Here is a 14976-nt window from a genome sequence, read left to right as displayed (position 1 = left end):
CTGTGTAACCAAATGGCCTTTTTAACATAGGTTATAATTTAATGCTCCCCTGCGCGTGCTGTAACCTCACCGTGGTGCAGGGGTGTAACATTCTCTATGAGAATGGCCAATACAGCACAAATTGAAGTTTAGAGTAAAAGTCAGTATCTTATCTGTGATATTTGTATTTGTATTTTTGCACAGTTCTTTACACTGTTTTTATTTAAATCTTGAATGTTTCTGTTGATGTTGATCATCACCATTGTTTCCATTACCATAGTTTGACACCCAATAGCCGATGTATTTTTCGTGCTGGGGTGTCATTAAACATTCATTCATTCATTTTTTAATTTAATGCTACTCATCACTAGGTTATCAGTCAAAAAAAAAGAATAATTTTTTTTATTGAATGACACCTCTAGAGCACATTGATTTATTTACCACCGGCTATTGGATGTCAAACATTTGGTTATTCTGACATATAGTCTTAGAGGAAACCCGATACATTTTTCCATTAGTAGCATGGGATCTTTTAGATGTACCATCCCAGACAGGATAGCACATCACGACCTTTGACATACCAGTCGTAATGCACTGGATGGAACGAGAAATAGTTCAAAGGGCACACAGACGGTGATCAATCCCAAACAGACCACACATCAAGCAAGCACTTTATCACTGGGCTACATCCTGCCCTGCCAACAGTCAAGTGTGCAGTTTTTTCCAGTTCAAATATGCAACTGCCTGTAGTTACAACAAGCATTCCGAGAGCCAGGCCCAGTTCAAGGACCATAACTTTGAAAAATATGTAAATCGCCATGAAAGTTAAACTTGATCTGTAATGGTACATGATAAATCTATATACAAAAATTTCATCTAAATATCTTTAGGCAATGAAAAAAAAAAAATCCCCAGGAAAATAAATTTTCACATCGCCTAAGTTCAAAGGTCATAAGTCTGTGTGAAATGGGTAAATTGCCATGAAAGTCAAACTTGATTTGTAACAGAACACAATAAAGCTGAACACAATAAAGCTCTACACAAAATTTCAGCTCAATATTTCAATGCATTGTGAAAAAAATATCCGGAAAACTGTGTGTGTGACAAGACGGACATACACACAAAAAGATAGACAGAACAGACAGACATGAAACCTATAGTTCCCTCTGGCTGGACCGATAAGGAACTAGTAAGCATCTGATTGCCATTATAGTAACGTAACATACAGATTACAGTACCATATATTGTCGTGTATTAGCCAAGTTTTGAAGTCTTGAAAAACTTTCCTAAAGAAGAGAGTTGGCTTATACACTGAGAGAACAGATTGGTGCATAAAATCCTGACCGAAAACGCTCACGACCGCAACTTATAAATTTTGATCAGACCCTTAAAGCCTTTCACAACTTATGTAACAATAACTTGTAGACAGTATAAATAAAACACCCATATTATGTATTTTTTTGTTCTTCAATGCATTATAAGTTTGATGAATCTTTTTTTTTTTTTTTTTTTTTTTTACCCGTTTTGTCGTTTCAGTAGTAAAAACATATACTTTTCAAACGTCTACCACCAAAAAAAAAAAGGCATTACCTGTGGGTAGGACTACAGATATTTAGGGGTCAAACTAAGAAGTTGGCTGATACACGGCAATATACAGTGTGTAAACTGACTAAGTAAAGAGGCTAGAAAAAGTGTTGTTACCAGTGCACATACCGGGTCTCCCGTCTCATCGACCACCTCCTGGCTCTCGGCCTCAGCGGCTGCCGCCTCCGCCTCCTCGCGCTTCCTCTTCTCCTCCTCCTCCTGGTCCAGCTCCTTGATACACTCCTCCAACACGTTGGGCCAGAAGTCGCCTTCGAAGTATGGTAGCTCTTTTGCACTGGTAAAATTATTTTCTATCGCATCTTTAAGTATATCCTGTAAAATGAAAAACATCAATAATTATGAAAAACTGTTTACAACTCTTGAACCTGTGGATCGAAATACATGCACCAGAGAAGTCTCAATCTGCCTCAAGCCAATCCATTTTGATAAAGCAAACATTTGTTTAAAGCTAGTTTTATGTATCCACCTCTCAAATAAAAATCCAACATGTAAACATACATGAAACATTATCCAACCCATCTCTATAGACCTTTTTCCTTTACTTATTTTATAGATGCTAATTATATAATATTATACAAGTATATTCTGTGAAATGTATGTTTTCAAATATATTATTATTTTATTTTCCAACTTTTATTTACTGGGTGATTAAATTTAGCATGCTATTACATTACTACTATAAGATGACGATTGTTAGTGATGAGCTACCCATCCCACCCCTACTTAAGTATGAAACAAGAGTTAACAATGATGATAAACTACTCTAAAATAAATTGAATAATAAACATTTGCAATGAAGGAACAATCTGCCAATCGGATGATGAGCATAATATTCATGTTTACCTTGTAATCAGTGACACATCTCTCGATGATTGCCTTGTCGAGCATTTTCTTGTACCACTCCTGGAGCCGTTTTGGTTTTGGAATCTTCTGTTCTGGTGGATGACAGTGAAAAATGTAATCGTCTCCTTCACTAGGCGGACACGCCCAAATGTGAGCCGTTGTAAAGCCCAGATTTTTCACATATTCAAGGTATCCAATGAGAACTTCATGATACACTGCCGTTCTTAATGCACGGGGCCGGAAAAAGTGAACACTGTCTAAATATGATATGTACACTCTCCTGTAAAAAGACAAAAAGAAAAACATTATAATGCTTTGCATTTAAAACCATGTAACCTCCAAAACCATTTGAAATCGAGGCACTAATTTGTGTCCATTATTTAATGCTCCGATAGCAAAATTCATTAAATGTTCTACTTATTACCCATGTCCTCGGGATACAAACAGCCTGTTTCCTTATTCAAATTCACGGTATTAAGTTTTAATGGGTGGGGGAAGAGATGGAAGAAAAGAGACAAACAAATAAACCTTTGCATATTAGTTTTGAGCCCCTGCGCGTGCTGTAACCTCACCGTGGTGCAGGGGTGTAACATTCTCTTTGAGAATGGCCAATACAGCACAAATTGAAGTTTAGAGTAAAATTCGGTGTCCGTAAAATTCTGTGATATTTGTATTTGTATTTTTGCACAGTTCTTTACACTGTTTTTGTTTAAACCTTGACTTTTTATATTGATGTTGATCGTCACTTTATTTATTTGCATTACCATAGTTTGACACCCAATAGCCGATGTATTGTTCGTGCTGGGGTGTCGTTAAACATTCATTCATTCATTAGTTTGAGAAAGTTTACACAACCTGTTTCAAAGATACTTAAGTAACAGCTCCCACTAAAATTATTTATATTACATTAAAGTCAAACAATATTTAATGCACATTACTGCTGAATATGAACAAGAGCATTGGTCTATTATTTTAATAAAACGATTTATAGTAGATTATAATGGCAAAATATGATTTTTTTTTTCTTCTCTTACTGTTAACTTTTTTTAAAGATATATTTGTTTCCTTAATATCTGTCGTTCTTTCTTTCTCCCCCCCCCCCCCCCCCCCCGTTTTTCTCGTCCTATTATTTTTTATGTTTTATTGAATTAAATGTCTCAATATCAATGCTTAATTTCTGTATTATCAATTTGTTTCATTTAAAATACTATTACTGTATTGTAAGGCAGTGATTCATGGCTCCGCAACCCTGACATTGTCATTGATTTGGGGATAATGAAGGTTTTAAAAAAATAAAACAGCGAATATGTGAACTTATTTTGCTTCACTCCACTGAATCTACCCTCTTGTGAGCAGGTAGTTAAGAAACTCTTTACTGTGTCATATTTCAGGTCTATTATTTTTAGGCATCAAACAGAAGCACCAATAACAAAACAAGTCACTAGTGATTTATGCCGAGCCTAAAAATCTAATACTCAATCATTATCACTGCACTGTTTTATTAAGAACTTCAAAACTAAGCACATCACTCACCTAGTGTTTGGGGCAGGAGATTCTGAGCCGTATTCCTGAACGTGCATGCCAAAGAAACACACATCCGTGCCATCAATTTCTTCAAATGCAAACATTGACTTGGACCGGTATACAAACGAGTCTTGGAATTCATCACCAAATCTGGATAAAATAGTACATCAACATATTACTGGACACTTCCAACCTTCAGAACTACATGGCATATAGAATATTTACACACACATTGCATAAAGTCAAACATTTTCAATTGCATAGATTCATTTTACTACAATGATTATTACAATTTGCATTAATGTATTTAATGTTGTACTAGCCAGATGAACCACTATCTAGTTCATACATCCTATATTCTGTAACATAACACCAAGTAATAGCTGTATGGATTACTTGTAACCCACCTCCACCACAACATACCCTCCGAAAACTAAACATTAACCATATTTATTCCAACTTGTATTGAATATTGTCACTGCAATTTATGAAGTGACTTATCAGGTTGTTACTTAGTTGTACATTACTAATAAAAGAAAAAAAAGCATTTTTACTATTTAAACCAGTACCAGTTTTGAAATATGACACCCCCCCCACCCCCGAACCAAAACAAAACAAAACCAAAATGAAAAAATATAAACGCAAATCAAACAATAAAACAAATTATGGCATAAATCTTTTAAATACCTCTTTTTCATGCCTTGCTTCACTTCCACCACTTTATCTGAACTGGACAGCACTCTAATAGATACTTCTCCAGCACCAACATCTTTTTTCCTTAGGAAATTATTTACACGGTTCTCTAAATATGTACCTAGTTTTGTATTGGGCAATCCTGAAAAACAAAAACAAGAGAAATGTCAAATACCTATGATATCACAACACATATCTTCTCAGTTCTGTGGGTCTTATATTAAATATTTATAATTAATATGTAGTTATTTTCATGTTATCACTATGTGGCTATTTTTCTAATTCTCTAATGTTCTGATGATAGGGGCCATACATTCTTTGATTAAATTCTAAGTATTAAATTGTAAAACAAATGATGTGAATAAGTCAACAACAGACAATTTCTGCACCATCTTAGCTGCATACACAATATAACATAAAACACTGTACCATAATATCATGTCACACCCATATTACAGCAAAAAAAAAACCTTTTACAAATTATATTTTTTTCTTCAACCACTAAAGATAAATCAAACAACTGTCGACCCAAAAATTTCCATTAGCAATTTAGCATTGAAACTTCCAACATTCTTAAAATAGAAGGTCATTGTTAATGTAAGAATCTGCAAACTGATGTCACTTTTGTATTAAGATCAGCTATGTGAACTTTGGGATGCAATTCTTATAGATTAGCTCTACACCTGTCAAAATAATTCTCAGTTCTACACTGAGCAGAACAAGTCATTTACACGTTCTTATTTTTGTAGAAAAATACTGTTCAAGTTTAAAAAGATAGAAGAATTTTTTTTTTCAATCAGTTGTCATGTAACATGAAAAAATAATGTGTATGTTATATTTACTGTATATGAAGCAAAGATCATGGTGCAGAAATTGTTGATGATCTTAGTCAAAATTTAAACAGCATTTAATTATTTGTTTAATAGGCAAAAATGCATGACTATGCTAAAAGAGTAAAAAATAAAGAAACATATATACTCTTTGCTCCATATTTGTTCTCTTTTCTTTTCATTCCCTTGGCTTTCAAACAATTATCACAAGTGTAGCTGGAAAATAGGAAATAAACAGGACCATTAATACATACTTTAATGTACTTTATCAACTTAAAATCTATAAATTAATATCAGAAAATTAAATGGAACTCAACTATTCATACCACATCACATTTTAATTTGAAATGGTTTAGAAAATGTCAGCTAAAATACTTTAAGCAACTACATATAAAGTATCAATATTTTTTTTTAAAGTAGCTTTTCACCCATCTCCATGCTTAGATAAAGAATTGTAACCTATGGCATAAAGTAAACAAGATAAAGATATATAATTTTGGAAAAAACCCCACTCTTCATTACTAAGAACACTTAAAAGTACTTACCCTTGAGGCCAGATGGGTTCGAACCATAAACAACATATTCGATGCAACTTTCTTCCACAATCCAAACAATTAATAAAACTGAAAAACAAATGAAGAAAAAAAGTTATATAAATTACCAATATATGTGTTATAAAATACATAGTTCTGAATACCAATGCAACAATTTCAAGTAATTCCCAACTAAGCAAAAAACAATTGAATTATTAAGATAAAGTATTATGAACCACTCTCTTAGTTTACAATGTATCATCTTATACAGCTTTAAAAAACAGCTAACTATAAAATGTTCACTTTCATAGGGTCTACAGAACGGAACCAAATTCTAAACTGCAAGAGATGGAAGATAAGTAATTGCTTCTGTAGGAGACTCAGTCAGGTTAGACTTTTAACACCAATGTTGTTGCCAAATGATTTTTGTTTAACAACTAACTAGAGCACACCGATTTATTAATCAGCTACTAGATGTTAAACATTTTTTACTCATAGTTTTAGAAGAAAGCCAGAACATTTTTCCATCGGCAAAAAGGGATCTTTTATATACATTTTCCCACATATATATTAATCACAGAGCACTGGGTGGTACGGTAAAAACCTAATAAGAGAATGGGTCCACCGAGGTGGTGCGATCCTACGATGCAACATCTCAGGTGAATGCTCTACCAACTGAGCTAGATCCCACCCCTTTGCACAATAAAATACTTTTTAATTCTACACACTAAATACCCATGTACTAAGTGCTCATGTACGGACCACATACAGTACATGTGCACTATATTGATAATCTTGTTAATGGAAAACAGGCCCAATACGTAGCTGCTTTATCAAGTAAGTCCAACCAACAATGTAAATTTGTTATTAAATTAATTAAAACTATTGAACTTACTCTTCATATTCTAACTTGTCATTCTTGAGCTTGTCAAAATTCGTCTTTGGGATTCTCCTGTAAAAAAATAAAAATAAAAATAAAAACATACAACACAGCCTATCCACAAAAGGGAAGCAAATCTTTGATTTTCGACAGTACAACTGGCTTTACATTTTGTTAAAATATAAATATATTTAATGGATTTAAAAAAATAAGTTTACAAATATGTACCTTGAATTTCAAACTGCACTTCTATCATCTAATATAATAATACTTTGTGTTTGTATTATGTTGTCTGGTTCACTCAACAAATATGTTGAATTGTAAATTAAATGATTACAGATAATAAGCAGTTTATAAAGGTCGTAATACTGAAGCTTTTAAAGCTATCAGAAAATATCTTCTCTTCTCCCACCAAAATGTTTTATAGATTAAATTTAAAAAACTAAATTTATTCATTTCCATACGAAAATCATTTTATAAATTTATAAACTCAGCAAGATATAGTCAGAGAAAAAAACCTGCTACATTTTTCCATTGGTAGGAAAGGATATTTTATATCTACCATACCACAGACAGGATAGCATATACCACTGCCTTTGATAAACCTGTCGTGGAGCACTGGCTGAACGAGAAATAGCTCAGTGAGCCCATCGACAGGGATCAATCCCAGACCGACCATGCATCAAGAGTGTGTTTTACCACTGGGCTACATCCCACCCTGTTTGCCAAAATAAATTAAGAATTCTAAAAAGGTATAATAAAAACAATCATAACCTCAATGATACATACGAAGCAGGCTGAGTAGGGTCATCACAAACTTCAATCTCATCACCCTGGATTTCTTGGAAGCATTTCTCACAATATACCACTCTGAAAAAGACAAATATAACACATTAAAAAGCTACGAATGTTACCATTTGATTCAAAGGAACTTAATTTTTTAATTATTCCAAGATGGCATTTTTTGTTTGTTAACTAATGTCTCTCAACACACTTATTAATACCATGGAGCAAAATTAAAAGGCATTAGATAACCAGAAATCACTTCATATGATTTTTACCTTTGTTACCAGGTGTTTAGTTGCATGGATTGTATTTGCATAACCTAATCAAGAACATTTCACAATGCAATGTAATACATCAGTTAACTAGTCTACCTGTACATAGAGAATAATACACGAGTGGCCGTTAGATACCATTTATCTCACGAGTTGTTTTAAAATGTATCTAACGAGTGAAAGTGACTTCGATACGTTTTTTAACGAGTTGCGAGATAAATGGTATCTAATGGACACAAATGAATTATTCTATTTCTTACATATCCTCAAAAATAACCCCAGAAGGTTTAAAGCAAATTTTAACATCTTTTTCGACTAAAAGTTATTTACAGCTGTTGTACTTGTAGCTGACTTACACATCACAGACACGATTGTCAGATTAACTATATGTCACAATGTAATTGATTTCCATCGAGCTGGGTTTTTTATTGGACGTATGGCATTGGTGAGCTGGTCATCACCTAGGAGCAGCGAGTCGTTGGTCTTGAAATTGTTAACACAAGTACGAGTATGTGTAATCATAAATAACACATGGTGTTCTCACCAATGGGTGCATAAGAAATGTATATAGTTATTAAAAGGAACTATTAAAAGCACAGCCAAGACCCAGCCCAAAGACTGCCAAAATTATACCTTACCTATTTTGGTAGCAGTAATACATGACATCTCTTGGTATAGTACACAACTGCTTTCCATAGCAGCATAGAACTTGGGGACTGAACACATATTTATGACCACAGCAGTATCCCAGTGACTGCATAACTCCATCAATCTCACTCTCGAATACTTCAGATAACTGAAAACAAATCAGAAGACAAAATTTTACACATTCTTCTTGACAGTGCCGTCATTATCATCATAAAGATTTTGAATACTTAAAAGCAAACAAAAATATATCCACGAGTCACCAAATATTCCAAGACCGATCAAAGCTTAAACCCAACTCCCCCCCCCCCCCCCCCAACCCTTTAGAAAAACCAAACCCAACAAACCGCGAACAACTCCTCACTGTAATAAGGGATTGTCACAAAGTTCGTCAGACAAATCATTTCTAATTACTTTTCTTTCTGAGCTCAGCGCCACAGTACACATCAGCCAGTTCTCCGATGAGATATATGACACACTTCATCACTGTGGTGCAGAGGTGTAACATTCTCTTTGAGAATGACCAATACAGCACAAATCCTTGTTTTCTTCGACATACAATTGAAATTTTGAGTAAAAGTCAATATCTGTGATATTTGCATTTTTGCACAGTTCTTTACCCTGTTTTATTTAAATCTTGAATTTTAATATTGATGTTGATCATCACTTTATTTGTTTGCATTACCATAGTTTGATACCCAATAGCCGATGTATTTTTCGTGCTGGGGTGTCGTTAACATTCATTCATTCATTCATCAAACAATGAATGTATTTACCTTTGTGCAATACTTGTAAACTCTTGAAGTCTTCTTGTTGTATACCCAGGCATTTTCGAACATCAACCAGACATCATCAACATATTCCCATGGATCCTGGTACTGACCAGTATCCAATTTGCGTTTGATCATTGACAGATCTATTGGTTTCTTGATAATTTCAAAATAGTCCTAAAACAACAAAAAAACTATACATTTTAGTATATACTCCAAGGGAAGAAAAAGAAAGAACATTTTAGCATATTATTAACCATGAATATTTGATGTCTAATATTGTTACTTTAACATTTGATCTAGACAGTGAGAACAGAAACTTAGCAACTGCAGAACAGCAATGAAATGACCAGCTAAGAAAAAATATGGGCTGGTTGAAATAAGATTTAAATAATGGCCAGTTATTCACTTTTTGCAAGCCACCATTTCAAGTCCTGTTTGTAATTGTCATACTGTATGTTAAAAAAAAAAGTACTAAACTTTATTATAAACATCATATTTGTACTACCCCCCCCCTAAAAATATATATTGACGAGTAATACATACTGGAATCTGTTGCATAATTGGATCAACAGGTTGACGGAAGGGAAGAGACTCTGGATCCTGCCTGTACAGTTTTTCCAAAGTTGGCATCAAAGCTTGACGTAACTCATCTGGCTTAAATACTGAAAATAAGATGATTCAGGTTTTTCAAACACATACTATTATATAACAAAGAATTTGTATTTGAACTTATGAAGTAATGCAGATAGGACTTAAGACTGCCTACTATATATATATATATATATATATATATATATATTTCACAAATCACGCAGACAAGGTCTGAAGTACATGAATAGAGACTGCTTTACAGGTAATAATTATGAAAAGTACAACACATTTTTTTTTTTTTTTTTTTTTTTACTTTGAACTTTAAACTATAGCAATTAAACAAATTTGAACAAAATACTTTTTCACAATGACCTAGTTATGGTATGCAACTCACTGCCATCCCAACTTGAACTTGCAAGGTTTGATGTTCCTATATGGATTGATAAGGAAGATATAGCCCTGACAAGAATTCTCATTAATGTGCAGTCATGCATGAAATGTAGGTCATGGTAATCTAGTTATGGTACACAACATCACCATCCCAAGTTGTATTTGCATGCAAGATTAGATGATCCTATTTGAATTGATAAAGAAGGAAGACATGACCCGATATGGATTTACTTTAATGTGCAGTAATGTGTGAAAAGTAGGTCACGATTACCTCTTTATAGTATACATCATCACTATCAAGTTATACTTGATAATTCTATATGAAGTGACAAGAAAGATATGCTCGGGAAATGCAAAGTTAAGAAAGTAAAGTTTGTTTTATTTAACGACGCCGCTAGAGCACATTGATTTTTTATCTTATCATCGGCTATTGGACGTCAAACATATGGTCATTCTGACACTGTTTTTAGAGGAAACCCGCTGTCGCCACATAGGCTACTCTTTTTACGACAGGCAGCAAGGGATCTTTTATTTGCGCTTCCCACAGGCAGGATAGCACAAACCATGGCCTGTTTACACCTACCCATTGAGCCTTGTGGAGCACTCACTCAGGGTTTGGAGTCGGTATCTCGATTAAAAATCCCATGCCTCGACTGGGATCCGAACCCAGTACCTACCAGCCTGTAGACCGATGGCCTGCCACGCCGCCACCGAGGCCGGTGCAAAGTTAAGAAGGACGGTCGGACAACACCATAGCACCCAAGAAATAAGAATAAAACAATGGCTAAGTCAAGTTAACATACACACTTACCTTTCTTTTTATTTGGTTTTCGAACTACAGCACCTGCAGCTGCCGTCCCTGCTGCAGCAGTAGTTGCAGTACCAGCTGCTGGACTCTCCATGTTGTTTTTGGAATCGTCACTATTGTTACTGGCTTCAGCAGTATTGTCCATGCCTTCTGGTTTTGGAGTAGACGACTCGGTGCCAGAAGCAGACGCACTTTGTTCTTCTTTGACAGGAACAGAATTTGAGTCGGAATCCTGGGTTTCCATTTTCACCTCGACAGAGGGAATACATTTTCCGCCAACATTCTGTGGAGCATTATTATTAGCACTTTTACCACTGGTAGCACAATTTGTACCGTTTATCACTTTATCGCCTTCAGTTTTAAAGTCAGTGTCCATTTCACTTTTCACCTCTTGTTTTATTTCTTTCAGGGAAGTGGAGGCTATATTAGAGGCTGCACCAACACTGTTGACAGACGGCATCATCTGGCCTGCAGAGGTAGCGCCAACACTGCTCGGTGGTGGTGTGGAACTTGACAAAAGACTTGACAAATGCTGATTGGCTTCGATAACTTCTTGTTTGACCTTGGCTTCCTGGGGTGCTGGTGTTTGTTCCATCTAAGACAAAATCAAAGCACTAGTGACAAACACAGCAAGAGGACAAATGGCTAATCACAATAATTTGTTTCTATGTACACGTACAAGGAATTAGCATTAGTTTTAAGTTTTATTTTGGAAAAACATTATTTAAAGGACAATTTTTTTGCTATTAATCCTTTAAAAAATGTTAAAAGATATGTAGACTTGATTTTATCAGTTAAAAAAAACACTTAACTTCAGGGTTGAATGCTAGATTTATCTAGGGAAGGTGTGCAACTTTTAAAAAAGGGCATTAACAGTTTTCCAAAATATACTAATATGCACTCTGATATAACCATCTTCCTTGTTAAAAACAGATACATTCAATAATAATTTATATGCATCTGTTCAACATTAGATTTTGGGGCATTTTAAGTTCAGGTTAGAGGCTTTGCACATTGGTTACCCCCCCCCCCCCCCCCCCCCCCCCCCTCCTCCCACCCCCATGGATCGGACATGAGTGATAAAACCAGAACTACCATCTGCAATTGGACAGTGCTCAGAAACAAGAGACTTTACCTGCTGTGTTTGTTGCAGCTGTTGTTGCAACTTGGACTGCACTGGCTGCTGCACAGCTTGAGCATTTTGCTGTTGCTGCTGAAATTGTTGAAGGGGCTGTGACTGCATCTGCTGCGGTGATGGCTGGGGTTGTGAGACAGGTCGCTGTGGTTGTGGCAGGGGCTGGGACTGTGCAGGAATGGACTGGTTTCCCTGGTGCTGGGCTGAGAATGGTTGCTGGGGAAGGCCAGGCTGCGTGCCAGCCTGGTTTTGAGGAAGGCTAATTGGCTGTTGTATCGATGTTTTCTTCAAAGCTTCCTGTAGCTGTTGGTTAGATTCACGCAGAGCAGCATTCATTGTTATTGCATTAGAGCCAAGAGGCAACTGAAAAAGACAAACAAAGCATTACTCCCCAATGTTTTGAGATGTGTTAGGGTTGTAATTTTTCTAAGATAAATAACTGCCGATGAAAACACAAATCATAAACAGAATTTGCATTTCCCCCAAAGATGGACAAAACTACAGAAGACCAACTTTTGTTCATGTATTAATCACACTGTATTCTGTTCAACTTCTTGTTTAAATCATTATAAGAAAATACTTATTGTGACAGTTTTGTTTTAAACAATATTTATTCTGTCTTTTACATGGTGGTAGGGACTGGTTGACAGGCTGAAGCCTATATTAGAACTGTATCCCACAAATTTAGAACAGATACCTTCATGTGAACAAGATGACTGGCAATAGTAGCACATACAAAAACTGTGGATAACTTAACATACTAGTAAATTAATCAGTTATGATACAAGATTGACTGCAGGTTAAAGAACCATTTGTGACACTCAATAGCCGGTATGTATTTTTGTGCTGGGGTGTCGTTAAACATTCATTCATGCAGGTTAAAGAGAAACCAGATTCAAAGTAAAAGAGCAGAGGGAGAGACATGAAAGAGGAGAGAAAGATTTTGACAGTTTTGGTTCCAAATGACCAGACATGACCACAACTAAAGTTGATGTAAATAATTGTACCAAATTCATGTGAAGAATTTAATTATTGAATAGTCACCAATAATTTGGAGCATACCGGGATTTCCAGTATTTAAACCCAAACGATATGAAGCCTATGGGGCTTAAAATCGGAAATGTTTACTGAAAAATTAAGCCCCATGGGCTTAAATTTTGATATTTTTCAACAGGAATCTCCCTTAGTTTCATCAAATTAATATTATATATTAAATAACTCGATAATATAAAAACTGTAATGTGCTGGCACTCATTTCACCAAGAATCCGTAGTTAATTAAAACAAAAATTAAATCAAAGAAAACATCACAACATCTTAATTATATTGTTAGACATTGGAAGCACTCTCCCCTTCTCAACTACATAACCTAGGAGGCTACAATGCATTGTTCCTTCTTAATTAAAAAATTAATTTTGCATTACAAAATAAGACAACACTATAATTGATCATTCAATCAATACTATATGAATGGTAAAATTGGTTATGATAACATCTACCTGACAGGAATAATTATTCAAACGAATATTACAGTACAAACCTGTGCAGGAGGTGGGGTAGTTCGTACTGACATGTTCTGCAGTGGCATTCTCTGCATACTTGGTATCTGAGGAACTTGTGGTGCAATGTTAAAATCATTGGGAGCATTTATAGTAGTTTGTAGCTGATTACCACCTGTAACAGGTACATCTGAAATAAAAAGCACACAATGTTTCAGCACTAGTGTTTACTTAATTTATTATTTTTCTACAAAGACCACTTGCAAAATACTAAACGTTCAATAGAGATATTTGGGGAAAATGTGTCGAGTAAAGTAACTGCATTCATTGTGTTTGATGTATGACATATCTAACTGTACATCCAAACCACAGTCTCACTGATCACATCTTGCACAAATTGTTTATCATGACATATTTGGTGTATCCCTAGTGAGTGGAGTAGTGTATTTCCACTCTGTAAGGCAATGAGATAACAGAAAGCATTTTGAGATAGAAGAAAACATTTTGTTTTTTTTAATTTAAAAATTCAAGTCGGAGAAATATAGTTTACTGTGCTTTTCTTGAGTTTTTTATTTTAAATAACTGTTCATGGTTCAGCTTAGCAAATTTGAGGTCCACGGTCAACAATAACATTGCTGTAACACAATCAATTATACCAATCGCCTAAACACTACTTTTAATCAAAATTTATACTTCCTTTTTCTTAAAAAATATAATACTTGACAGACTTGGGCTGAAGCTAACAATAAAAAGTATCGAGTGTCTACGCCACTAACAACTACACAAATGTAACATTATCAAAAAGTGTCTCTGCCAATAACTACCTCCACCAACCCAAAACCCACCAACCAAACTACACACACTAATGTTGCAATAATCAATTATAATTTTATTAAATTGGCTCTACTGATGTGATGAGCAATAGAGGTATTTCACATTCCTATTGCGCATGCGCGCGAAGAGTAACGTCATTTGACAAAATAGACTGAAGCTAGTCTATTTACAAATTGGGGGGGGCGTGACAGACAGGTTGTTATGGGCAACTTGAGTAGCTTCGTAGGAGACTTTTAAACTTTGGCAACTAACATGTACATATTTCGAATTAGATGGTATACTGGCCGTAGAAAACGGTCCACTGAAATTTACAGCGGAATGGTTCAAATTAAAAAGCAGTGCAACAACTTGGACAAA

At 35.0% G+C, this 14976-nt stretch overlaps 1 protein-coding gene across 10 annotated transcripts in view; it reads right to left on the bottom strand.

Annotated features, from left to right (window-relative positions):
• Window positions 1-14976, bottom strand: part of LOC121375784 (CREB-binding protein-like) — a 49584-nt gene that overhangs the window by 5703 nt on the left and 28905 nt on the right. For 4 of the 10 annotated variants that reach the window (XM_041503419.1, XM_041503422.1, XM_041503425.1 and 1 more), the window contains 14 exons: window positions 13827-13975; window positions 12288-12650; window positions 11156-11747; window positions 9907-10025; window positions 9367-9537; window positions 8584-8741; window positions 7662-7757; window positions 6903-6959; window positions 6020-6097; window positions 5623-5690; window positions 4639-4786; window positions 3961-4101; window positions 2428-2707; window positions 1681-1896 (listed from right to left, as the gene is read on the bottom strand). In XM_041503419.1, the coding sequence (XP_041359353.1) occupies window positions 1681-1896; window positions 2428-2707; window positions 3961-4101; window positions 4639-4786; window positions 5623-5690; window positions 6020-6097; window positions 6903-6959; window positions 7662-7757; window positions 8584-8741; window positions 9367-9537; window positions 9907-10025; window positions 11156-11747; window positions 12288-12650; window positions 13827-13975 (2636 nt within the window). The remainder of the gene's footprint in view (window positions 1-1680; window positions 1897-2427; window positions 2708-3960; window positions 4102-4638; window positions 4787-5622; window positions 5691-6019; window positions 6098-6902; window positions 6960-7661; window positions 7758-8583; window positions 8742-9366; window positions 9538-9906; window positions 10026-11155; window positions 11748-12287; window positions 12651-13826; window positions 13976-14976) is intronic. The other 6 variants (XM_041503420.1, XM_041503423.1, XM_041503428.1 and 3 more) reach the window with 3 other exon arrangements.

This window comes from Gigantopelta aegis, chromosome 6 (genome assembly GCF_016097555.1).
Source record: "Gigantopelta aegis isolate Gae_Host chromosome 6, Gae_host_genome, whole genome shotgun sequence".
NCBI classification, from domain to species: domain Eukaryota; kingdom Metazoa; phylum Mollusca; class Gastropoda; order Neomphalida; family Peltospiridae; genus Gigantopelta; species Gigantopelta aegis.
The sequence above is the reverse complement of the archived record's forward strand: the minus strand, read 5'-3'. Positions and strand labels throughout refer to the sequence as shown.